The 27,366-nt window shown below is 44.7% G+C and overlaps 1 protein-coding gene across 1 annotated transcript in view; it reads left to right on the top strand.

The window, feature by feature from the left end:
- The window catches only part of FLII (FLII actin remodeling protein), an 898,330-nt gene that overhangs the window by 510,313 nt on the left and 360,651 nt on the right, over positions 1 to 27,366 (top strand). The window contains exon 17 of the mRNA XM_069645694.1: positions 1,774 to 1,857. Coding sequence (XP_069501795.1) covers positions 1,774 to 1,857 — 84 coding nt within the window. The remainder of the gene's footprint in view (positions 1 to 1,773; positions 1,858 to 27,366) is intronic.

The raw sequence follows: 27,366 nt of genomic DNA on the forward strand, positions 1-27,366 counted from the left end.
GTATATATGTCTATCCCCCCCAAGAGGCAAGAGAAATAATGCCGGCTTTCGCCTAATGCCAACTCGCATGTCTTCTCGCACCGACTGTCAGAAGGGGGTCTCCAGTGGGAGCGTGCTTTGTGTCCCCGGGCCTTTCAACCAGCACGTGATCCCCCAGGATCGGTGGCCATGCAATCTTCAGTGGAGCCACATAAGAAGAAACGTTCCAGCAGGGCTGCTTCCCCCGCCATGGCAGCTACTGCCAGCAACCCACAGTCCACACACAGGCACCTCCGTGCCACCGACGTGCACAGCGAGTGCGGGCTTCCTCCGCTTACCGCGGCTGCATGTCGCCCCTCCGCTGTCCTGCTGGCACTGTGACCCTCTCCCGGCTGTCCCGCTTCCCAAACAGAGGCTCTTCCGCCGTCCCACCACAGCCCCCAGAGTATGATTGGCACCAGTTAGCAGCATCAACCTCCCCTCTCGGTCCTGCATATGGCGGCTGCCATTTTTGGAATACCAGCACCAGACCTCCGGCGCTTCACCACACAGCTACCCCGACTGGTACCAGGTATGGTCCGGTGCTCGGGATTTCGCTCCCATACTCAAATACACTTCATTATGAGGTCATCTCTTTAGGGTCTAGTGGGAGCTCACAGAGTGCTGCTCACTTCATGCCTGGCCCCTGAGACAAGTAATGCCTGGATTATCATGCTCGAGGCACCAGGAGTCTTCATCACTACTACTTACATCTGCTTGAATATGTGGTCCTTACCTGCACCCAGTTTGGCCTTCTTGGGTCCAAGTCCATCTCCCTCTACAGGTGGCAGCGAGCTGACTGTGCACCTGGAGTCTCCATACCAATGGCTTATTCTTGTGTTCAAACCGGTCAATGCCATTATCCCTCCAGCCCCACCTGACACAGACCAACCCTTTTAACACCAATGGGTGCGTATTTATTCATAAATCTAACACATCTTCACTACAACAAACTCGAATGCGCCTCCCAAAGAGTCATATTTGTTGCTGGTGCCCACACCTGCAAGAACCCACATTTGCTGCTTAAGCTCTGCCTTCTGCTCGAGCAAATTGAAAATAGGGCACAAATTCATCCACTAATTTTGGTATTCTTGTTCATAACTATCCACGGTCAGTGTGGCATACTGAACACTCTCTGGAATGTAGTGTGAAAGTGGAATAAACCATGTGGCCCAGTCACACATGCCACAGCACCAACCAGCAGCCTGCACGGGAAGTGCAGCTCCAGTTCAGAGCCACATGAGTGAAGTATTGTGGGTAAGCAAACTAGCCCAAATGCAAGCCTTTAGCTTCAGAACAATGTCCGTCTTGCAGGGCTATTTTACCCATATCTTCTTCAACCCAAGACGGCCGTTCTCAAGGCTGCAGGCATACCTGTTTCACCCTTGTTGGAGATCACGTAATGTGGAATGTTCACTGTGTGTGCTGCATTTGTCTTGTAACTTTTCCACTCACTCTCTGCTAAAATACCTTTTTTGTTACCATACACCAGGTTGTTGTGCACAGTTTGTGTTTACCCTCCAGCAGCATTTCACAGATAAAACAAATGCAGACAGGGAGATCTGTTTACCCTCTAGAGTCTGACGTGAAGAAATCTAGTAACTCTTCAGTTAAAAACAGGGTCACTTTTTTTTAATAATGTTTATACTTGACCTATGATGCAGCAGAGTCCTTCTCTCCACTGCCCTTTATAATGCATGATGGATTTATCTGAACCTCTCCACTCTGCCCTCTAATATCTACACTCTTTCTTAGGTTTGTGTTCCTGCTGGACCACGGTCTGAACATCTATGTCTGGAGAGGAGCCCAAGCCACCCTTAGTGGCACCACAAAGGCCAGGTAAGATGTCCTCTGATGTAGCCCAGGGCATGTTTGTACATCTGGGAACAAAGCTTCTCTGTGAGAAGAATGTACTCTAAGGCAAACGTCTCAGCTCTTGCTACTAGCTTCGGAAAACCTCCTTTGTATTTGTGTCGTTTATTCTCCTGCTGTGTCTGAGCTCAGTGGCTAGAAGCACACGTCTCTGTGGCCGGTGGGAAGCGGGTGATATTCAGAACATCTGTACAGTCATGCCTTTTCACTCTTCCTTTGGTTGGGGTGTGTGGCAAGAAGACGATAAACAGAGGCCAGGCAGACACTGGAACAGTAGATCAACGCTTTCACCATGCTCCACAGAAAGCAGCTTTCTCTCCTTGTCTTTCTGTACTCCCGTCCCCTTCTTGGTTTCAAGAGCTTGCCCTTGCCCAGTGTGCACCTCCCACCAAGCTAGAAGATGATTGACCTTTGATATGTTTGAGTTTTCATTTTGTCGAGTTTTTGTCGTATTTATTCAGCTCAATTGTGTTATTTTAGTGGCCCAGATTGTAATCAAGCAGTTCATAGTGGGGTTGCTGGCCAGTTAAATTATTCATATTCTGCATACAGCCTAAATTGTTAACTAATCAGTAGCCATTTGAAACATTTAATAATTTACATTTTAAAGTAACCAATGTGGGGGTTCTTCCCCCAAACACCACCCAGGAATCCAGGTCAATCGGTAGGTTTATTTGTGCTCAGCTGTACACCAAAAGAACTAGTGGAGCACAGGAAAAACACTGGCCCATTCACACAAAAGCTCATTTCACTCTCACTGTCGCACAGAACATCATCCTTCACACAACCAACCTCCAATGACACCATCACATTCCACTGACAGCCATCCCACTGACAGCTAAGCATGCCGTAATGTACAGGAGGCACATTACTGCACTGCTCCCCCATGCCCCCCTTCATCAAGCACACCCTCAGAATCATGTAACAGTAGGCACATTACAACACATTTCTACAATTTATCATTTTCGCTGAAGAACCCTCCACTTCCCCACCTCCTTCCCTTCCCAAATCTCCCCTTTTTGCTGTGCCGAAATGCATGTTTGATCCTGTCCTCCCCTCACTGCAATTTGACTGTCATTCTTCACAACTTCCTACTTCACCTCCTCAGAGGTACTCTGCCTTTCCTCTCCTTGCCCCAGTAGCTCACTGTCTCCCAAGCTCTGGTTCTCTCTAGGTTGGACTATTGCAACAGCCTCTTTCTAAATCTACCTGCCTCTACTCTCCCCCCTTTGCAACTTATCCAGAACAGGACTGCAAGACTTGTCCTTGGCCTCAAACCCTGGGATCGTATCTCTCCAGCTCTGAAATCTCTCCATTGACTCCCAGTGGATGCAAGGATTACATTAAAAACCCTCTTATTGTCCACAAGGATTTCTGGGGCCTGGGTCCAACATACCTTCAGCTATCCCTCCGCAAATACCTCCCCTCTTGAGCTCTCTGCTCCTCTACCTCTAGCTCCCTCAGGGTTAGTCGTTTTTCAAAGAAACAAGCTGGGGGTAGACCTGTCTTCGGCTGGGGCCTCCCTCTGGAACAGCCTCCCTGCCACTCTAAAACTTGAGGAGAACCATCTCCGGTTCCAGAAGCACCTCAAGACCTTCCTTTTTGCTTCTGTCTTCGCCCCCCCCCTCTCCCTTGCTGATACTGTGCTCCCTCGGCACCGTGCACCTGGCCACCCTCTGTTCACCGGGCCCAGGTACCTGCTCACTTTGCCACCCTCCCGCAGTGCCACCCCTTGCACTGAGGTCTGTATCTGTACCCATACAGCCCCCCTTTCCCTTCCTGCACTTATCAGACCTACCCAGTCTGCTGCCTTAAACCCAGCACTTGCCACTTGCTGGCTGCACTACCACTGTTTGTTGCCTTTATTATTTATTAATTTATTATTTATCTGTTTTCTCCTTGCTCCGCGCTCTCCTTTTCTCCCGCCTTCCACCTTTTCTCCCGCCTTCCATGCACTTCTCCCCCTCCTCCTCTCCCATGCACTTGCATGTTCTCAATGTCCCTGGGCCTAGTAAGATTGTTGTTTTGTTCTCCCCTGTTCCCCCTCCCTTGTCGCGCTCTGAAATACATGTGTATGAGCGCGATAGAAATAAAATATCAATTCAATTCAATGCAATTAAAGGGTCAGTTAATGTAGGTGAGCAATATTGTTTTTATTTTTTGTCTTCATTTCTTCAACAATGTTTGTTCTGAATGGATGTTGTAGGGGCTAGTCGCAAAAAGAACATGGCCAAGTCGGTGCTTCAAAAGGGTTGGGAGGACTCGTTAGTGAGAAAACATTGCTCTCCGCAGACCTGCTGGATAACATTCCATCTCACGAAGCAGAACACATTGTTGACGCTATTGTTCCTTTAAGGCCCAGGAACTAAACTCTACCACACAAGCTACACGCAAACTCTCCCATACTGTGCACAGCATTTATACACCCGGATACTTTCGACGGGCTTGAAAAGTCTGCGTCACTTAATGAAGCAAAACAGAATTCAGTGAGTGATGCACTCTGCGAGTTCATGCCGGGATGCAAAACAGCTAGTGAACACGCCGGAAGATCAAAGAACGCTTCACCTGCTTCTCTGCTGGGCAACCGGGTTGTGATGGTCAGTAAAAGAAGAGTTCATCCCATGTTCATTGTGACAGATTTTTCCACAGCCCTTTACTGAAAAGTTATTAAACTCAGAAAAATATCTGTTTTAAGCCTAAACCCATTCTTTTTCTCTCGGAAGACAGTTGCTCCCTTTGAGCATGACCACTCTGAAAATGGATTTGTGCCAAATAAGAAACAAGTTAGACACCAAGTGTTGCAAAAAATCCTTTTCTTGGTTTGGTGTAAATCCATCTAGTATGTCTTAAAAAATGTGATGTAGAAGGGGGCGCCCATGGTCTACAAAAATGTATACGTTTGCCTTGGTGCATTGCCAGACAAAGGCTTTTCAAAAATGTAAATTTTTTTTTTTTAACACGCTGTACGAGTCAGTACCTTGAAAATCCTGCAAGAAAGTGAAAACGACAAGTGCTCAAATTTATATTTGGACTAGAGAAAGGGGAAGTATCACATCAGGATAGGGGTGAAACAGTTGAAAAGAGGACCAAATTGTGTGTTGGGCATGTTGGGGAGGGGTAGAGAGCACATTTTTAGTCAAGTTTTTTCGTTTTACTGTGGACATCTCATGGGGTTACTGCAGGTAAATCACAAGATATGAAGGGGAAGAAAAGCATGTCATCGAAAAGAGCAGGTAAATAGAGGGTCAGTAGGGATTGTCTCAGTGGGACGAAGGCAGGCGGGACCTAAAATGGAGGAGCGGTGCACATGCAGAGTGACAGTGGGGATGTAGGGACACTTTTATTTTAGAGAGTTTGAATTACTGCGGTAATAAGAAAACACTTTGCTTGCATGGCAACCATTCTTGTTCCAATACAAGACTTTGCCACGACAATCGCAGTACTGTTTCCGCAGAAAGTGAAAGAAAGTGGGTTTGGTGGGAGGGGCCATATTGCCCAGTGTGCCATTGTCTTTTAGCCTAATTGTTGCAAGGTGAACAGTGTCCATGGCCCTGGCTGGTGGGGCCTGGTTGTTTAGTAGTGATGTGGAAATGGGCCACAGTCTTTTATCTTGAATGTTCTAGAGTTCACAGGGCCATAACTGAAGGCTATGGCAAATGGGCTCTTGATGAGATTTTGCATTACAAAACCCCTGACATTCAGGGTAAACCGTTAGTTAAGAGTAAACTGAAACCAATGTATTGCCTCAAAACCCCAGAAAATCAGGGCATGTCGTAAATGACATTCTGAGTCGCCCACTCCTTGCTCACCCCTTGAGCGCATGCAAAGGATCACAGCAGGGATTAAGAATTAGATACAACATGGCAATAGGGTGTTAAAATGGATTTCTAGAATCTGACCTGGTGGAATATTTTAGAAGGCCACCCTAGTTATGGTGAACAGCAAGTTCAGAGTTTAGCCAAAACTCAATCAAGGTACCAATGGAGAGCCGTCAAAGCTTAGTCTAAGTAGAGTCTGAATGGGTCAGGGGCCCTCAATGAGTCCACACAGAAAATCACACAATAATTCAATTTAGAAAGTCATTTATAAAAATAGTTATCTTTTTAGGCCTTTAGAACACACTGAAAAAATGAATCTGGCAGTTAGTAATAACAGACAACACTCTAAATGCAAATACATAAAATGACCAGTATGTACACTTAATATACTTCATCAAAAAACTCAACCAACAATGCAGGTAAGTAATGCATATGCAGTAGTATGATGGGAACCAGTCGCAAGTACAATATCTTAACTTTGGAAGTCTAAACCCTAAAATGAATGCCGTTTTAAAAATGATGCAATGGGCATGTGATGGTGATTTATTTCAAAATATCACAATTTACCCAAGCTAGGTAAGTTCTCTCCTTTCTTCCAGACCCAAGGTTAACCCAGGAGCCGGATAGCCGACCCAGTTTCGACTACCAAAGTGGAGTGGAGGGGAAGGGAAGGGGAGATGGGAAACAAAGGGATTTGTTCCCAATGTTATCCTATGGAGGACGGGGGGCAGGCACAGGTATGCTTGCTTATCCCCCCTGACTCCAAGTTTCCCAGATGTTGTGAAGGATCATCTACGGGTCGCTGGTGGCGCGAACTTCTATCCTTCGTTCCAATGAGAGGATCCCAGTGGTTGCAGGGTTTGAGGTTTCTTCCGGTCGGGTGCTTCTGCAAGATGCAATCCCTGTTGGTGAAGAAATGAGAATCCAATGATGCAGACATCTTTAGGACACTTCACAGGATGGAGTAGGGTGAGTTCCAGTGACGATCACTGTTTGCAGGTTTGGCAGTCACAGAAACTGCTCTGGGACCAGTTTCCTTGAAGATGGGAAGCTAGAATTCAGGGCGAAGGCGACTTGTGGCACAAGTTGATGACCACCAAAGTTCCATACTTGATCATGGAACGGAGATACATCTTGCGAGGTAGCCTAGCCTACGAGAGAGCTGGTCAGTCCACTAGTCGGTCCAGGGACACTTCGAAAGGTTTTGACTAGCTGTATCCTCGAAGGCGTTGAGACTAGTTGGTCCCACTAGTCCAAGAGCTGAAGCACTGCTCAGGGTCTTCGGGGATCAGACAGATGAGCAGGGCTGCACCGGGCTTGACACTAGAGGGAATGCTGGCCACTTCAGGAGTCGTCTTCGGGTCATTAACGGTCTGCTCTTCTTAAAGTGATTCTTTGCTCCAACGTAGATCTCGGGAATAGCTGCAGAAGGTCCTCTTCTTATCCAAATTCTGAGCTGGAAGCAGGTCCAAGCCCACCAATGGTAAGGCTCTGCACCATTCAAACAGCCAGTAGTTGTCGGATTGGGACAACTACTGATCTCACATTTACCCGAGTAGCAGACGTTCTGGCACCGGTGATGTAGACTGGGACTAGACGGTCCCAGCCCACTTACTGGGCGAGACAGACAAAGGCTCACTAGCCTGCAAAAGACAAGGGTAGTGAAGGTGATGCTTTACTTCCCTTCAAAATCTCAGACAGGATCAAAAACTAAGCAAACAGATAGGGGTTCCATAGAAACTATGAAGGGAAGTTGCCAAAATAAAATGTTTTCTAACAGTACCCGCAACCTCTGGGCCTTCTTCGACTGGACCAAACGAGATTGTGTCCCCAACAGATTCTGCAACACCTATAGTGGTCTCTGGAAGAATCAGAGTATTGGGGTAAGACAACATACCCGTTCCTGTCTCCCCCTGTCCTGCGTAGGGTTGCATTGGCCGTAAAGTCCTGACCCCCCAAATCACTCTGACCTGACCTTTGGTGGTGGGACCTGGGTTAAAGATCCTTCTTTAAACTCCTAGTGTGCTGGATTGAGTCTAGTTCCTATTTGAACTTTACTGAATACTTATGTAACTTTGGAAATGTTCTAAAAGCATCACCACAGCCCACTGCATCCTTTCTAAACACAAGAAGCTATCTTTTTGAACTTGTGCCTTTTGGGGGCAAAGTCCCATACCATCTCAGGGTTTAACTTAGTAAGATGGAGGGAAGCTGTTCGCGTTTTGGTTCTGCCCATTTTGGAAATCCATCTTAAACCTGGGCAAAAATAGTATCTCCATATACACATACACCGTTGGTAACCCACTCAAAGGGCTACTCCCCACTTGACTATACACACAGTGTTATTCAGTAATACAAAGTTTAAGCATTAGTAATCAAACCAAAGTGGGGGAGGGAAAACAAAATATATGGTTAAACCATCAAAAACATGTACCGTATAATTCTAAAGTAATACCCAAAAGCTTTATAGGTCCTTCACTATCAAGCCACTATAGAAACCAGCATTCCAATTGAATCGGTTTATTGGTAAGTACTTTGAAAGGGCCTAAAGGCATTCACAAAGCGTCGTAAAGGGAGAAGTGGCCAAAGCCAATAGGTACGTTTTTATATTGGTACCAAAGCTAGTTTAGACTGTTTCCCAAAACGGGACTGCGCAACTCCCAATAACTGCTCTCTAAGGGGCCCCTAAAAGGAATTGTGGACTAGAATGCCAAAGCACAGGGTTGGGTAAGGATAGTTGTAGGGTCAGTGTTTACACCTTTTGAACCCTTGCCAGAACAGTGGGTCTTCAATAGTGGTATAGAATCTCAGCTGCTGAATTCAGGGTTTGAAGAAAAATAACCCCCAGGTGAGTAGGGTGGCATTGGTGACAACTGCTCATGCCTTTGGTTCAGTTGAAGGATGTCCCGAGGTCTCGGCTACACTGGTTGATTTTGGTGTTGGGTTGCGGTGGGGCTAGCAGCTGTTCTGGTCTGTCGCAAAGTCATTAGTTAGTGACCCACCATTTGGACAGCGCTGACGACTATGATGGACGACTATTTCGATTCCCACACTGTTGGAGTGAGTGTTATGACTGCACAGGATGTCAGACTGGTTAAGCCCGCCAGTTTATGGGAGGAAGGCACCCAGTGAAAGTGTCTCCTTGTCACTTGAAGATGGCTCGGAGGTTACCTGGTGGACGACGTTAGTAATGTTTGTCCACAGCTGCAGTCCTCGAGCATTCCTTGGTGGTGTCTTCAGTTTTCAAACTCTTGGTTATCATGGGCGACATGTAGATTGGCTCTAGACTCTTTTACTATCCGCATCCATGCCAGGAGCAACCCCTGCCTACAAATAGTAAGTATTTGCACCATTCAAACTGGCAGTGGTTGTCCTATCATGGAAAGCTAGATTCCCCACATCTGACCAGCAACATACATCCCCTAGCTGGAATGCAGATTGGGACCAGACCGCCACAAAATACATTTCCAGCCAGTTGAGGCCTGCACAGCACTGAATGGAAATCCATGGCTGGACCCCGTATCCATGAACATATCCATAAGGCCTGCTTCCTGCCTGAAAGGGCGGGTGGGGATGCAAAAAACATGATGGCCTTGAGAACAGGACTTGTACTATGAGGAATAGCCATTATGAGTATGTTGGAAACAAAAAGGCTTTTTTGTGATTAAACGGTGGTGCTCGCTAATGCACCGTAAAAGAAAGTAAAAATGGTTTCACTTCCAAATCCTCTTTAGTGCACATCGAAAATGGTTACAAAAGTTACCTAAAAGAAAAAAGGGGACATAGTGTAGGCTCTTCTACATTAAAACAAAGTTAAATAGAAATGGGGAAAGCTCTCCCTGCATTGGGAGCCATAGGGACTACACTGTATACCCAAAATGACGTGTGAAGCTAAAAATGCCATTCGCAATAAAAAAAATAAGAAAATCACACTGAATGAACAGATATGCTGGGGCTGCATTGAAGTCAATGGAGGGATGGTTGTAAAACGTGTACATTTCCCTAAGTTATCCTGAATAGCACCCAAACACGTGACTAGTGACATGAGTCTGCAATAAAGCAACCTACATCATGTGGGGTGCATTACGGCCGCAAACAGAAGTCCCTTTCCCATGAATAGCAGCAATTTAAAATTTAAAAACTGCAACAAAAACGGCTTGGTTTTTTCTTTTGTTGTTCATGAAAAATTAAAGAGCCATGGGGAAAGAGGCCTACCTATCATTATTAATGGGCAAGCAGTAGTTGAATACACAAAAAGAGGAATCAAAGAATCTTGGGACATGAAACACAGGATTTTTAAACATTGGAAGGAAAAACGGCCTGCACATGTGTTTGCAAATAAAAACGGGTTTAAAAAGCTACAATGGAAAAAGAGATCACTGCTCACAGAAAAATGTCCGGAAATCAGAATAGGATGTGTGGGTTGACCAAAGCAATGTATATTATGGTTCACCCACAAAACTCTGGGGACATTTGAAGAGAAACTTTCCTCAGGAAAAACCTGTTCTGGCTGGGTGCAGAACTTCACAATGAAAAGCCACACTCAAGCTAGATGTCACACCTCCTGTTTAATAACCTCGCAATAAAATGTGATGCTGCTGTAGCGTCAAAACTCCCTATTCTACAAAGTTACTGGCAGGAAAGCAGGGACTTCAAAAGAAAGCCATCCGCGGCTGAAGCATGACTAAAAGGTGTGAATCCTTGTAGAACCCACTTCAAGAGCCCACACTAACATCAAAGACGACTCATAAAATTCTCTGGTCACAGGCTGACCCAGGGGAACAGATGGCTGTGGTGGATGAAGCAGCCATCCCACTTGCTGACAAACACTCGTCATTAATATAAAAGACCATTTCATTTTTAGGCATTTTGCGCAGCAATCAGACTGAGGATTCATTTCATTTTATGCCATTTTTCATATAATTTCCGGGCGGTTTTGGGGGTATAAAATGTATCTAGCTGTGACTCTGGGAACGGTAATGGCCAGTTAGACTAGGTTTCTGGGTGATCTGAAAATGTGACAAATCTGACAGTCGGTGAAAAATGAAACTAGGAATATGCTTGATAACTTACATATTCATAACTGTTGTACATTTTATGAAAACGACAAAAATGTGACACAAGGCCATGCTACATCATACAGATTTGGGGGTCGGCTTATGCAATTCCTCATGATTAGCTAAAACAGAATGTATGTTTTGTATGGAAGTTTCTAGTACAGTTATGTAGTTATGATACATAACTAAGCATAGCATTACTTCACACATGTACACGTGCCACATAAAAGCTATTTCTGTGCCCCTCACGTCCTTTACGTCCCGAGAACGCAGGACAAAACGGACATGAGGGGCACAGAACTTTGCAGAGGGATTTAACCCATGACGCAGCAATTCCAATATCAAGAATAGAGGACAATACGTGACTGAATTTGGAGTTGTCCTGATTTGACAAAGGCAGAGTGTATGCCGAAACACGTGTTATCCTAGGAGGCCAACTGAATCATATGATTACCACTCAATAAAAATGTGAGTTGGTTTCAACCATATTTCTGCATCAAATAGCTTTTTTGCGGTGCGTGTACTTGTGTGAAGTAATGCTATGCTAAATTGTGTTGAACGGAGTAGAGCAACTCACATCTGTTTGTCTTCACACACATGCAACATTTTCAGGAGATTTCAACAATACATAGGGCGCAGAGGCCAAGAAGTTGATATCCCCAAATAAGTTCCTCATACTGTCTCATGATACATAACTAGTTTTCGCCAAAAAGTTGAAAGGAGAATAAAGGATGGTGATGAATGAGAAATGACAGATGTTGCTCCAAAACGCCTAAGCCAATGCTGACTGGGGGCAGAGAGAGAGAGAGAGGGTAACTGTCCAATCATAGTGGCAGGGATTATTGCAGGGTACCTAACGCTTACCTTGACTCTGCGGGAACACCCTTGAAGACCGAATAATACCTTCTCCTTTAGGAACAGAGAATTTCTGTGGAGACAACAAACAAAAGTTCCCTTAACATGAAAACCTAATGATACTCTCTACTCTACCCCAAGAAATAAATAATTGCAGAAAACAAGTCTTTTCCAGCTCACCTGATCCTTTATTTGGGTGAGCTCTCCATCCTGCTTCTTAACACAGGGGCGCTAGTTCTGAAGAATGTTGATACAGTGGATTACACAACAAGAATATGGGGGTTTATGTGACTAGGGAGAATGGATTCTTAAAATGATGTAATTGAAAAGAACAATCTGAAACTTCCTCTCTTTTACTTAGCCTAAATACCTATGAGCTGTGTCAGTGACTAAGGGGAAATCCTAAATGACATGCGGGTATAAATAGTCACAATAACACTAATAAAATGCCTCAGAAAACTAAATATGCTATCACTCTGGGAAGTACTGAAATGGTTTCTGTAAACTAGGCTGAGGAGAAAAAATTGTCTCTCAAAATTGTAACAACAAGGCTAATACAGTACCTCACAGATACAAGTTAATTCACTTGACAGACCTACAAGTGTGGCTTTGACAAATATGACGCAGCACTCAAAGCCTTGTGAATGTGTGCTTCTTTGAAGGCAACCCTGACACCACAGTAACGTTAAGCAACAACAACATGCGTTACCATCATTAAAATACCAAAACTAAATTCGAAATACTCCTCTGCACGGCGGCATGAATACAACGTGCACATGACCAAATAGAACTGTGTCAACCAACAAACAATTCTGAGGAATACTTGCGGGTGCGTGGAATTTCCTCGTAGTTCACTGAGGAGAAACGAACATTCCGTGACAGAACGGGGAAATGAGGAAATACATAAATAGAAGGGGAAACTACACAACTGGGCTAAGGAAGGACAAGAATATGCTTTGGCAAGGTCATGGGCAGCGTGCAATGAAAAGGGAACTGCTGAGAGGAAATCTTGGAGAGACCGCGGTAAGCGTCGGTACTGAACTTCAGTCAACAACACGAAGCACGCGTCTCAGGAGAGTTCGCTTAATATAGGGATACACTGAGAAAGACTACACCGGTGATGCTAGTCTTTCTATGGCACTAAGCTGCAGCCATTACAAGGAAACAGGCAATCCTAATAACTCAAGGGGAATCTATTAGACTGTCTCAGTGCACTTTACTAATAACTGGATTAACCCTTCTAGAGCTACGGTGATCCTTACCCCTAGACTGGCCTGTGGTCGTGACAGGTACTTCCCCTAGATTGTACAATTAGCGATGTCATTTCTGCTATATAAGGGGGACTGCACTAGGACTGAGGACACAACCGGGGAAGACAGAAAAAGGAGAACGAAGCGTAGGCTGCTGAAACTTACCACCTTTGAGAGTGGAGTGACCAGACCCCTGCCCTATTTTTCCAGAGTGTCTCCCGAGATGCTGCTGGCTTTTCTGAAACTTAAACAAAAGCTTGCTATGTAAGTAGCAGTAGCCCCAGACCTAAATTGCATATGCCCTTCATTTTGTTGCAGTGCATCCAATATTTCCCCATTGAAAACCCCAATTGCATGTGTAATTCAGCCATAGCCCCACAGAAGAATCTCTTGTTTGCCTATGTGTGTTAGCATATCCCCATTGAAAAACCCCTCATTTGTCTGTGTAAATCCTTTGTATTTTTTGTAAGTAAATCAATTCATTCCCAATTGAATTTCACAGGATCGGTATTGGTGGAGTTTGAATTTCGCAGGATCGGTATTGGTGGAGTTCGAAACCACCAATCTTTTTCCCAGTGTTGTTGTTAATTGTTATGGTCATTAAAGTGTTACCCAAAAGAATCAATCCCCTTGTGAGCTGAAAAACAAACTTGTCCCTGTGTTTAAATTATGCCCTGCTAAGTGAATTTTCATTTGCCAGTGTCATTCCTCTTTGCATCCGTCAGCCTGAAACAAAAACGATTTTAGTTTTGTAAGCTAAACCCCTTTCCCAGAGCCTACCTGTCATTGTAAGCTTCAGTGTAAACGAATTTTCACTTGACACTGTATTTTCCCTATGCATTTGCTTTCTCCAAAAAAGTGTTTTTACTTCTTAATTTCTATTTTCCCTGATGTGCTGATTAGTATTCTCTAAAACCTTGCCTGTCTCCTAATTGTAAGCAGTACACATTTTCTTCTATTCTGTCCCCTAGCAATTGTTAGAAATAGTACAAACCCCATGCTATCATTTTGCTCCAAAAACAGATTTTCCTTTTCTTTGCTGGCTTCCCATATTGTGGTGGTGGGCTTCACCCCAACACTGATTTCCCCCTTATATTCCTACTCCTTTTCACTGTCTTCCGTTCAAAGGAATCAAGTCCAGTTGATGTTTGGGGGTGAGTGTTGCCGGTAGAAGTGCTTCACTGTAGGTGTTATCACTTAGTGTGGAATTGTTATTTTTCTGTTTTGTCATGAAAACAAAAGCAAGTGCAACATTTTATTTCAACCTGGTTGCTATAGATGGGATATTGCATTTGTGTTGCCACAATTTTGGTGGCTGTTGTATTTTGATTATCCACCTTTACATTGAATAATAAATTAATAAAATATCTTATTAATACACACCGCCCTGGTTCCTAGTTCGTTGTGACACGGGGTGCTAGTGGAGGTTGGGTGTGAGACGGGTTGGAGTTCTACTCAAAAAGAATCCGTACTATACTAAAAATAAAGTTTTATTGGGCGCCACATTAATTGTAGGGGAAGGAGTTCCCTGGCTGGCGTGTGCTGTGTAATAAACTGCGACAATGAAGAACCCGAGGATCCTGAATTATTTGTTCACAATCACACCTCTATATTTTGGCAACTAGCTTGAGAAGGACCTTTGCATTTGTTAGAGTTTTGCAAAAGTCCACCTAAGGTAGGATTTTAGAAGACTCACACTTGGCGCCAACTCTTAGCATAGGCCTGAACCACACAAGTATGTTGGTAGCAATGGCTGAACATCCAGGCTTATCTTAGGAGGGATAAAGGGCTGTAGGTGGAACAGAATATATACAAATAGTTTATTTTATACACACACTGAGGTAAAGTAAAAAGTAAGTACTGTAACACACAATGAGTAAACTTAAACAAACCAATGCAATATTCCCAGTAAGTAAATCACTTTTGTACTACTTTTAGAATGGCAGTATGCAATTCTAAGGTAAGTAACACTTTTGTAATAACCACTTGAATATCTTTTTCAGGTACAAATGGATAAAACAAAACCAACATAAAACAGGTAAATACTTGCAATTATTTTCAGAGGTTTAACACTTTAGAATTCCATTCCTATCTTATTATGAGTCTCGGAGTTGGATTGTAGGGCAAAACAGGTAATGCACAAACTGTAGAAAGTTCCAACGTTCCACAGGAAGTCTTCTGTAGCAAGTAAGTAAAGCTTTTGTGGGGGAAAAGGATTCAGGGACTTCTAAGACGAAAGAAGGGACATTGCAATGGATCTTGCAGCCAGCAATCCAGTAAAGTGGCTCTCAGCAAAGGTTTTGTCAGGGTTCAGTCATTTTGGCACCTTTTCCAAGCACCAGTGAAGAACAGTTACCGCCTGGTCGATTCATATCGCTTTCTCGGTCCAGAACTATTGTGAGGGGACCTCAAGGTGAGGAATCTTGCCTCTGGAGGTCCAGAAGGAGTCCGCCAAAGTTTCAGGAGGATTCCATCTTCAGAAGGTGATGCACTGCACAGTGGCCACAGGTCCCAGAGTAATGGTGGATTGCAGCCCTTGAAGGTCACAGGAGCTTGTTGCGTGATGGCTCGAAATGCAGGTAGTCTCAAGACTGATTGATCCCACTAGTCTTAGGGAGAGTCTCGTCCTCTTAGGAGTTCTCCTGACGCTTGGAAGGAGAGGCCGCACAGTAGCATGGCAGAAGAAGGACCAAGATAGGGCAAGCAAAGAAGAAATGGCGAAAAAAGAAAACGGTCACCATTTTGGTTAATGGTGACCCTTCTGTGCACTACCGTGACTGTAAGCACAGCCTGGGTGTACAAATTGCACAAAAATAGGTATGATAAAACCATTGCCACAGCCATTCAGATTTGCTTGTCAATGAAACCAAAAAGTTACAGGAGCAGTGAGAGAGGGGGATACAGTGTAGCCCCTCAGCACTACACAAGATGGGGTGTGCCGATCTCACAATATAAAAGCAAGCAAGGATACTAAATAGCCCCCTGCCCTTTGGAGCATGAGTTCTCACAAGGAAAATTACAGAAAATAAAAAGGGAAGCCCAAGGCGCTGCAAGCCACACTGAACACAGAGTGCTGTGTGTAGCAAAATTCAATGGCTGATGCCATATAACTTGGAGGAAAGCATTTCTCCAAGAGAGTTACAAAATGAAATGCAACGTATCCCACAAGACGGAGTAAAAGAATGAGTGAGTGTGGAAAGTTTTCCACTCACTCAGGTGAACAGACCAAAAGTCCAGCAAAAAGTCCTGGCGCACTTGCGGAACTTCATGTGGAGGAGATTGCATAAAAAGGAATCTACCTGAACACTGTGAAACCAGCAGTGTGAGAGGGTGTTAGGTAAGAGTTTCCTAATTATGATAAATCTTCCTGACCTTTGTCAACCCCAGAACCTTTTGCTTGCACTTAGTAACTATTTTACCTTGTCCCTAGGTGAGGGGGGATCTTTTTCCCCTCTCACCTAGTCCTTTACTCTTTTTGTGTCTCTCCATGGTGTATGGTTGGAGTTACTGTTTCCAATAACGTTTGGGCTTCGGCTGGGTTGCCCCTTTAGGCTTCCCTGTTAATTTCCCTTTCATATACTTGGGTGTACTACTGTTCCCAATTAGCACAGAGGGATTTTCATTCCCTGTACATTTAGTGTAAGTGAGCCAGCACACCCCACCTTATGTGGAGTGCTGGGGGGGATACAACGTATCCCCTTTCTTACTTACCTTGTAACATTTGTTACAATTGTGAGTTTATATGAATGGCTGGTGGCAGTGGTTTTATCTTTGACTTTTAGTCCTTATTACTCAGAGGCTCTTAATTCAGCCTTGGTAATGCACAGAAGGGCCACCATTTTTCTAAAATTGTGAGCTCCTTTTATTTCGCCATTTCTAGTGCGCTTGCTGTTTCTGAGGTCTTCCCCTTCCATTTTAGGCAGGAACGACCTCAGTGGAAGTTTTTGTCTTTGGCGGGAATTTTTTGGATTCCCCACTCAGGCTCCTGAGTGTCTGAGAAGGCAGGAAGCGAAGGAGGCGTCCAAAACTCTGCAGCCCTTCATCTTTCACCTTGCCTGAAAGGAACCAACTCCCAGTGGGGGTTGGCTGTCCTGATTGGACAGCCAGACCACCCCTGGCTGTAAAATACAGGGAGAGAATGCTGAAGTTGTGCTGTAGTTCCTGTTAAATACTCCGAAACCTGGAAGCTGCTGACAAGCCGACAACTGGAGCTGAAAATGAAGAGAAAGATGAAGAATTGTAGCGATTTCCAGCCACTGGAGAGCGAGCTATGTAACCGGAGCCTGCTGTTACCCCTCCTTCAAAGCAACCGGGGGACCCTGAAAAGGATGACCCAGAGCCTGGTGAGACCCACTACACTTAAGACCTGCATTTTGAGCCATCCCATAGCGTGCTGCGACCTTGCCGCGCTGCAATACCCTGGGACCTCAACCCATTACGCGGTGCACAGTCTTCCAAATTCCGAATTGCGCCGAAACTTTGGCACCCTTCTGGACCTCTAGAGAATTCATTTGAATCCTTGAAGTCCCCTCACCAGAATGCTGGACCAGATTAGCAACGAGAAACAGACCAGCGATATTCAGTCTTCTCCTGGCTCCTGAAAAAAGCGCCAAAACCACAGAACCGCATCCAGCCACGAAGAAACCCTTGTCCAGAGTGTTCCCCATTGATCCCTTCTGTAAATTCCCTTCGTGTCCAGTCTTCAAGACAAGGAATTCATCAACTGGGTTTTTGGCTGCTGATCCTGGAAACATCCTGCTGCAAACCCTTCTTCTGTGCTGAGGTGCTGTATTGGCTGGGGTATTACTTACCTTAAGCCTTTTGTGATTTCGGTGAAGCTTTGGGGATGAGTCATGTGATTGGGAGTTCTCTCGACCAGTTCACCCAGGCCCATTGCTGCAATCCCTCTAGGGTGTCTTCTCTAAAGTTCCTGGACCCTAACTAACTATAAAGTGAACTACTTGTTTTGAAGAGAATTCCTCAGAAACTCTGACTTTCCCTGCAACTGAACCCTATCTCAACCTGCCTACAGCTGGCACCTAGGCCACTAGGGTCCCTCTCATGCCTCAGAGAAATCATGCAATAGACTCGGGAAGGACTGGATAAGAAAAGGATTCTGTCTTGAAAAGTATAATACGTGTTAAAAAGTTACTTCCTTATGTAAGGGTTGGTTGATAACTGGCCCTCTACTCACCTGTGAATTGGTTCCCCCACTTCGCAAACGTAATGCTGTTGGCTTCATTTTATTATTTCTGTTAGAATATAAATGTATATGTTCACCAACTGGGTTTTGCTTTCCCATACCTGCTGCTTAGCCTGTCTAGAATAAGTCTGCCTTTGCTATTTACCTACCTTAAATAGCAGTGTGCCATTCTGAATAAATCTACTGTGGGTTTAGCTGAACCTGGTCTGCCTGGTGCAATCCTAAAAGAGTTTAAAGAGTTCATGCTTACCCTAGTCTGTGTTCCACTGATCTGAAAAACAACTGCAACAGTTTATTACACCATTAGGCCTTACTGACCCTAGTATAACTGAATGTTAGGGTTTTACTAACCTTGGTCTGCCTTGTGCCATCCTAAAATAAGTTGGAGAGTTATTGCTTACCTCAATCTGTTTCCACTGATCTGAAAAGCAACTCTTTATCACCTGGTATAACTGAGGGTTATCCTGAATGTAGTTATACGGTTATACTGTTTCATGAATTTGTGTTCCACTATTCACAAAAGTATCCTGGTAACAGGCTTGGTTTACTATGTTGTGATTTTTTTAACTGCATAAATCACAGGGTCTACTACCCTTGAATTACTGTAAGCAATCTAAAAGTAACTTGTGGTTTACTCCCCCTGAATAAGTGTGTTCTATTTTAAATGTGTATGATTAGGTCTGACTTGCCTAAAAATACTGTTAGTTATTCTGAACAAGTTCTATTCTTTGGTCTGTGTACCTTAACATTGTGTTGTGTTTGATTCTATTGCAAAGTACTTACCCACCAAGATTGACCTTGGCCTATTTGTATTTATAATAAACCTTCTAATACTTATGGGTGCAAGTGTTGCTTTCGAACCATTTGTATGCTACAGGTTCTTTGTACCTTCCTACAGCCCTCTCTCCCTCCTAAGATAAGCCTGGCTGCTCTGGCTATGCTACCAAATACTCAGGTTGTACAGCCTGATATTAGGAGTGGAATGTTGTACAGTCTCAGTTGTATGGTTTTACTAAGGCCTTAGTTGGACTTCAGAAAAACTGCCCTAACAGAGGGGGGACCAACAAGAGACACTGTCTTATGCGATGCACACCATCACTGATTATCTGATAAGTACCATTGTGTTCACCAAGCAGCTATGTGGCACAGCATAAAGATTTATGTGTACAACCTATTCTTTCAATACTGCAGAGCTGCTTTCCTGCTAGGGCCAAGGACAGAGTCCACCCCAACTAAGGGTAGCCAGCCTCCACAAGGGAAGAAGGCAAGGGGAGATTCAATCGCAAAGCAGGTTTGTTGTCCCTCGAAAACAATCTGAGTGAGGGATGTATCCGCCACACTGCACGGACATTTATGTGGATCGAGGTACAGAAGAGCATACAACCAGTTCCTGTGGAGCGAACACTTGTTTCTATGCCTGCAAGAAATAACCCTCTTGTCAAAGAACTTCCTTTAAGCAGTGAGGAACTGGGGTCGTCCACTCCACCTCAAAAAGGACAATCCTAAAGTTGGTGAGGAACAGGCAATGTCCATCCCACTTTAAAATAGATAGAATACCGCCATTAAGGGGGTGAGGGAAGTTCACATCTGCTTTAAGCAAAAGAATAATCCTCTAGGTTTTGAGGGAGATGATATGTGCAGAGGAACAAGTTAAGCCTCTTGTGGTGCGGACTGGAAACAACCATCATCTTTTTCAAGTTAAGGGGACAATGGATTGATGGCCATCCTACCTACAAATGTGTTGGGGCGGAATTCAATGTTTGGGTTTCTGCAGTCTCATTTTATGGGACTCCTAATCCTTTAGTTTTTTTCCCTCTATTTCTTTGGGTTTCTAAATTTCTTTTGATGGTCAGGGGACTTCTGCTAAAGTCAGCCTCCACTGCATTCCTTTTTACCTTACTTAAGGTTTATGGTATTGGTTCACCCATAAGATGCCCAGTCCCAGGGGGGTCTCTCAGGAACCCCATTTTTGCCCTAGGGTCATTTTATCACCCAAGATTGTTTTCATGGAGCGTGTTAATGGCAGCTAATATTTAGTTTGGACTCCACCAGGGGTGCAGGCCATTTTATCACATCCGGTTTTTAAGTCCTGCACGCTGTCATTTTGTTTTAGGGGCTTTCACAGTTCAGTCAAACCATGAGACGGGCCTTACAAGGCTATTCTGTCCATGTGGGCTCTTTGAGAGCCCAGATGGCATCCTCCATAATGTTTGGATTTGGCCGAGACCAGTTCCTGGCCTTGGACAGGTCTCTATACACGTCCTGTGGGTGTGGGGCTGGGTGTTTGACAAGTTTTGGATTCAACCTGATTGATCGCCACCAAAATGTTTGTTTTAAATCACCTAATGGAAGTGGTGAGCTGACAGAAGCCAGCCCCTGTGAGTGATGTGATATATAGGGGAAACCCTGTTCCTGAGCTTAGTGCTGCTGATTCTTTGGAATGTGAGCATGTTGCTTATCTGTTCAGGGATTTCCCACTGCTTCCCTCAATTACTGAATTGTTAGACTGCCTTCTGGCCATATGGCTGAATGCAGTGGCCAGGGCATAGGTATGGTTTGAGTTTTTGGCTGTTAGCTGTCCTTCCCAAGTTTTCCTCATCCTGTAAATCATCGTCCTTATCTGCTCGGGTCAGGCCTCCCATCCTAGGGCTGTTCTCTGGGCTACTGTTTGCCGCCAGTGTGCACTGCCTTGATTTTGGGAACTGCCATTGCCTCAAAAGGTATTAGGACTCCCAACAACCTGCTAAATCTGCTTGCCTGGGCCATTTCTGGTCGACACCACCGTTATCCTGCTGCTGTGGCTGTTTTGCAGGTGTGCTGAAAATGTTTACTTGCTGAGCCGCTAGGGTCTGCCGTGTGTAGGTTCCTCAAGCCTACTGCAGCCATCTCGGCCATTGATCTCACTTCTGGAGGGTGGGTCCTATTCCTGTGAATGACAATTGTTCTTTTGGGTCAGTTGAGGTCATCGTTGGCTCGGGGTGACAATCCCTGGATGACTGCATTCTTAATTTTGCCCTTTAAAAAAAGAAGCTGCTTCTTACCGGGTTTATTTTGTCTTCTGGAAATTGACTTTCTGGAAGCAAAAACGTTAAGCACTTAACTCACCCACCTTGGTGGGTGAGTTATTCAAGATACTCCCTCTCAGTGGATCCCAGTGGTCTGTAGTCGTCTGGTTCTTCAGGTCATCTTCTACTGCACTTCCCTATTGGTTAACTTTGGGGGCTGAATCCTGCTCTGCTTTTCTGCAACTGGCGCTGCTGCGTTTACTGATTTACTCCTGCCTAGGATTTACATAACGTCACTATGTGTTGCTACTTTTTCCCTCCCTGGTTTGTAATATGTCCTTCTGGGATCAGGGGCTGTCTATTTAAAATATATTATGAATTTGGTAGCCCTCCTGATGGTGTTGGACCTTGTGTTCCCTTTTGCTCTACATCGAAGTACTACAGCTGACATATGCATATGTATTATGTATAATATTTTATTCAGAAGGTAATATGAAACCTGTGCTTAGTTCCGTTTGGTACCCTTGGACCCTGAACATAATTGTAATTGTCCAATCATAAATATTGTATGTGTGTAAATTGTATTTGCCTTCAGTATTACCAGTGTGGTGTATTCTTGGTGGTGTCTATTGGAATTCATTGTAGAGGTTGGAGAGCCTGAAAATGCATTGACTGGGCCAAGTCAGAGCCGAGGCAGGGGGTAAGGCCTGACTCTGCGACCCCAATACGGCCCAAACCACAGAAATGAATATACCTGCCACCCTAGCCCTTTGCACACCACAATACAGGACCCATAATTGGGACCCGGCCAATGGCGGCTTGCCATTTGGGGCCGACAGTTACATGGACTCTGGTGTTTGGGGGGAGGAGGTGGTCAGGGGGTAGGTGGCACTTTCACAGCAGTCTTTCTTTTTTTGGGTCTTTTTTATTTTGTCAACGAGCCATTTGCTGTTGAGGCTGGATGCCCAAGGGAGGAACCACCATGGCAGAAGCAGGGTACCACATTGGGGTGATCTTTGTCTCCCAAAGTGTGATCCAAGGGAGAAAATTCTAACTAACCATCTTCTTGGCCGCCTCACTCCCATACTTGAACACCACTCAAGTCTAGAGGCTACCTTGGTCAAGAAATACACGCTACATCATCAGAATGAGTGCAAGTAGCTTCACAGCGTTGTAAATAAGATTTGATCATACAACTTAATTGTACTTACTTTATTGACTGCATAAGCACAGTAGTCAACTGGCACGCTTTTTGCTGGCGTCACCTGCGTGAAATCTGTCCACTCACCTTCCAAAGCCCTAACACTCCATTATTTTAATGGAGATGGTATCCGCCAAAAGCAAAATTGGTGGGCTTTAACCACTCTGGTGACAACACATGTTTAGAGTTATGACAGAAGGATGAAAAGCAGAAGCCATGTAGGCTGGGGAATGATCTGTACAGATCGCCATATGTGTATGTGGCCAAAGAGAGGAGCACATGTTTTCTCTTCTACCAGACTTCAGCGAGCTACATGCAAAGTAAACACTATTAAAAATCCCATTAAAAAGCGTGTTTGCTTGTGTTGTAATGACTCAAATGCAAAGGGCCACTCAACATGTATTAACAGAATATCCCAAAGTGTGAATTTTGCACTTTAAGTATTTGGGGAACTGTGTATAAAATATGCATGGTATTTTAATTAATGTTGGGAGCACCTGTTAGCTGGGTGTCAAATGTCACTTATTTTAGCGATGATGAAATTATGGATATGTATTCAAGCAATTTTAGATCAATTGTAAGGAATATTATAGTTAATGGTATAGGCATTAATGAATAGCTACAGTTTTAAAAACCTTTTTTACTTTGATATACTTTTTTATTATTTTGTTTGCATGCTGTGACAGTTTTCTTGTTTAACAAGAACGCAAGCAACTGAAATAAAATATATATATCAGAATTCTAAAGCGTGTCAAACCTACTAATTTAAACAATCACTGTTTACTTTTGAAACATACTACGATTTCAGCTGTACTCTTGCTTCTTGTGATACTGCAATATATCTCCCAAAACGTGTACGTTTTTGCCTGACGCACTGATGGAGGGGCAGGTTGTGTCAGAGGTTTGCAACCTGTTCTACAGGGACTGGCTCACAATCAGTTCCATAGAAGGCCAAAGCGGTTCCTGCATTTTTTTTTTTACCCCCGCTGCGATTTGTTTTTGAGTTCCTAATGGGGAGAACTATAACTGCATGTTTGTCAACGTCAATACTAAAGGGACTGGACTATCACTGCTGAGTCGTGTATGCCAGGAAAGTGCTCCCTCTCCCCAGCTGATTTTATTTATTTATTTATTTTTATTTTAAACAGAGCTGGCACCGTTTGCAAACCCTCTCCAACCCCCACCCCCCTGCCTTGCTTTAAACTCTGGAGCAGACGCATGGGTGCCCCTCATTCCAACACATTTCACACGTTCACTTGCGGTGCAGTGGAGAAACACGCATTTCCTTCTTTCAAGTGTACAGAGACAATGAACAGTATTCCAAGCTGGAATGAGCTGTGACAAAAGGCTGCCCCACTGTCACTGCAGCTTGAATCATGCTTGCTATCAGAGCAGATGCAAGAGCAGATGCAAAAGACTGGAAGGCTTTGGGTGCGGTTTCTGGGGCTCATTGGCTCCATGCACAGGCCAAGCTTAATTGAGGCCCTCGGGTCGGGCCGAGTCCCGCCTGGCTCTCACACCTCAAATTAATTGCATCTCCCTGCCAACCTTCCTCTTTTATTTGTGCGGTGCCTGTACAAAAAACGGTGTTTCAAGGCACCACAAGACCAAAAAAAAATATGGGGGGGGGGGGGGGAGTGAGGGGGCAACAAGGCAGAAAGATAACAATAACAGCCCCACTAGGTCATTCAGACCGTGCAAGTGCAGTAACAAGAAGTGCGAGGGAGAGGGGTTGGGGGGGTAGTCTGCCCAAAATCGCGAAATGCTAGGGTGGTAAGGGATGTGCAGTTTAAGAGGAGTCCATGAAAGGGGGAGTGGAGGAGGGGGGAAGTGGGCCAAGGGGCTAGGCGAGTGCTAAGGAGAGGCCAGGAGAGCAAGTGCCAAGGATTGAATGGGGTTCAGGGGGTGAGGGTCCACATACTAAGTCCGAGGAGGGGGTTGACTGGGCAGGGGGGGGGGCTGGTGCCTAATAGAACTCATAGGGAACCAGGCAGCTAGTCACTGTGACAGATGCAAGTGTTAGCAGGGGAGGGGAAGAGTGAAGGAAGAAGAGAAAAGGAGGGTCTTTGGGAGCTTCCGGAACTTAAGGAGATCAGGCTCAAGCCGGAGAGGAGCAAGGGAGACTATTCCAAGAGGAGGCTCCTGCAGAGCAGAGAGATCTACCCCTCACTCTCTGCTTAGAGAAGTGTCTGATCTGCAGAGAGTTGGACCTAGAAGACTGAAGAGTCTGGGAGGTATTTAGGGAGAGAGAGTTGGATGTAGCAGTGTCCCAAGCCCCAGAAAGCCTTGTGCATGATGCAAAGGGTCTTGAACTTGACCCTAGCAGCAACTGGGAGCCAGTGGAGAGATTTTAGGGCTGGAGAGATGTGGTCCCTGGGCTTGAGGCCAAGGGTAAGTCTTGCAGTCATATTCTGGATTAGTTGAAGGGGTGTAGGGAGGGAAAAAGAAGACTGAGGAAGAGGCTGTTGTAGTAGTCCAACCTAGAGAGGACCGGAGCTGTGGAGACATTCAGTTTCTGGGGCAAGGTGAGGAAATGGAGAATGCCTCTGAGGAGGTGCAGCTAATAGTGGGCCTTCTTGGCAAGGTTTGCGATCTAAGGACAGAAGGAGAGAGAGAGAGAGAGTCAAAGATGACTCCAAGGTTTTTTGACTCACAAGAGGGCGAGGGGAGAGGACCCATAGAGGGCAGCCAGAGGGTAGGAGGGAAGCGGTAGCTGGGGTCCCGATGAGAAGGATCTCAGTCTTACTGGCATTAAGGCAGAGATCATTGGCAGCACAACATGCATGAATAGCAGTCAGACAGTCGGGGTGAGAAAGGAGGAAGAGGAAGCAGTAAAGGGAAGCTTGAAGTAGAGCAGTGTGTCATCTGCTTAACACTGGAAGTGAGGGGAGAAGGAAGAGATCAGATGAGCTAAAGAAGCAAGGTAGATGTTGAAGAGCCACGGTGAGAGGATAGAGCCTTGAGGGATGCCGCAGGTGGGGAGTGTTATAGGGGAGAGAAAAGGGCCCAGTTGAACCTGGGAAGGTCGGTCGGAGAGGAATGAGGTCAACAAGTCCAGGGCACGGTCGTGATGCCAAGGGTGTCATAGGGCCGATTTGTCAGGGTGGCATGATTGACCGTACCGAAGGCAGAGGAGAAGATCCAGAAGGATAAGAATGGATATACAGTTAGAATCAAGATTTGAGAGCAAGTCTTCACGGGGGTGTAGTAGAGCAGTTTCCGTGCCTCTGTCTGCTCTGAAACCAGACTGGTGGTCGTGGAGACAACCAACAGATGGAGTGTGTTGGATCAGTTGGGAGATGACCAGCTTCTCCGTGAGTTTGCCCAGGAAGGGGGTAGTGGAGAAAGGGTGGTAGTTTGCCAGGCAGGAGGGGTCGGCAGAGGGCTTTTTTAGGAGAGGATGCATAAGGGAGTGCTTAAGGGGTAGCGGGAAGGAGCCAGTGACAAAGGAGTGATTATAGAAATCGGCCAAGGCTTCCGCAAGGGAGGCAGTGTTGTCCTTTATAGTTCTGGAGGAGCAGGGGAGCACCTGTTTGGAGGAGACTTTCATAGAGAAAACTTGTCTAGAGACCTAAAGTTAACCCTGATGGCACTGCTACAACTACCACTGGAGGGTCTGGCCTTTCCTTTTAGGTTACACCCTGTTCCACCATGAGTTTAGATGATTACACAGACCCCGTCAGATGGTTGTACAAAAACCCTCTCTAATATGAATAATGATCAGCTGTGGGATACATGGCACTGAAGACTTGGCGAACTCCCTAAAGAATACCTTGCATAGAACAGGTTATTTGAACCATCTTCATTCTCAGTAGAGGGTCTGCAACAATGTTGGATATTTTATTGGACTTTCTTTTTTTTTCTACATCACTAAGGGTAATCCAGACATGGACCCCTTGCTCACTGTGCTTATAGAGGCTCAGCTTCACCTCACTGATGAGGCCAATAAAGCCATAACTCCTGTCTGGGATTGCTGATGGTAAACTGACCAGTGGCCCTGACAATATTAGTAAGAGACTGCTCAAGTCTGGAATAAGTTGACCCAATTAGTACGGCCTATGAGAAATTGATATATTTTCGCTTCTGATTAGGGACGTTGGGTGTTGTGATCTTTAGATCCCTTTGGAAAATCCAGGGGTCTGCTTTATGTCCATTGTGTATGTTAAAAAAGGTGTACTGCATTTCTTGTTAATTTGCCATAAGACCTTGAGGTTGAGACATAGTTATTTCAGACCAATTTTGATTAATGTTGGGATTCGTAGCTCAATGGAGGCACTGATATTTTTAAGTAATCCCCAAAACAGCTGTGTGGTTTTTGCAACATCTCGATTCATATACAGAACTTGGTTACTAAGAGCAAAAGCTCTTAATATAATGGGAGAAAACAGTTAAGATTTTTTTCCTTTTGTTGGAGCAAGGTTCGACTAATTCAGTCCCCCTGTTTAAGGCTGTGAGCTATGCTCTCCTTATAATATGTGCCTAATTGTATAACATTGTTGTGTTGTATTATTTTTAGTATTAACGAATATTGTAAAGGTCAATATATTGTGTTTAATTGTGTACTGTTTTGTATTGCTTTATGGTTTTATGACCAAAATAAAGCTTTTATTGATTGATTATTCAGAGGAGAGAATAGCCTAGCATTTTGGTGTTGGACTGCCCTTGTGGGCGGGGGATTAGGCTGGTCATTAAAATTAGTATTTATTCTATGTGAAGAGTGCAGTATGCTAAAACTTGGTTGTAAATTCTCCCCAGTGGGGACTACATTCAATAGAATAGGTTATTTGAACCATTTTGGTTTGCAATAGAGGTGCTCCACAATTTTGTATATTTTAAAGAACGAGTTGGTCCTTAACTGGCTGTTTACTCTTCTTTTAGGTTCATTATAGTTTGCTAAGTGTTCTGTGTAATTGGAGTACACATTTTTGCTATCATAAATATTTGACGTGTGGCCTTAGAAATAAAGCATCTATATTTTCAGTATGCATGTGTTGTATTTGTTTGTGGTGTCTAATTGGACCAATTGTACCTCCCTGACAACCTTCATCCTTACTAAAGTTAACCCTGACTGCTCCGCTACAGTTGCT

This window comes from Ambystoma mexicanum, chromosome 2p (genome assembly GCF_040938575.1).
Source record: "Ambystoma mexicanum isolate Mex_15411 chromosome 2p, UKY_AmexF1_1, whole genome shotgun sequence".
In the NCBI taxonomy this organism is placed as follows: domain Eukaryota; kingdom Metazoa; phylum Chordata; class Amphibia; order Caudata; family Ambystomatidae; genus Ambystoma; species Ambystoma mexicanum.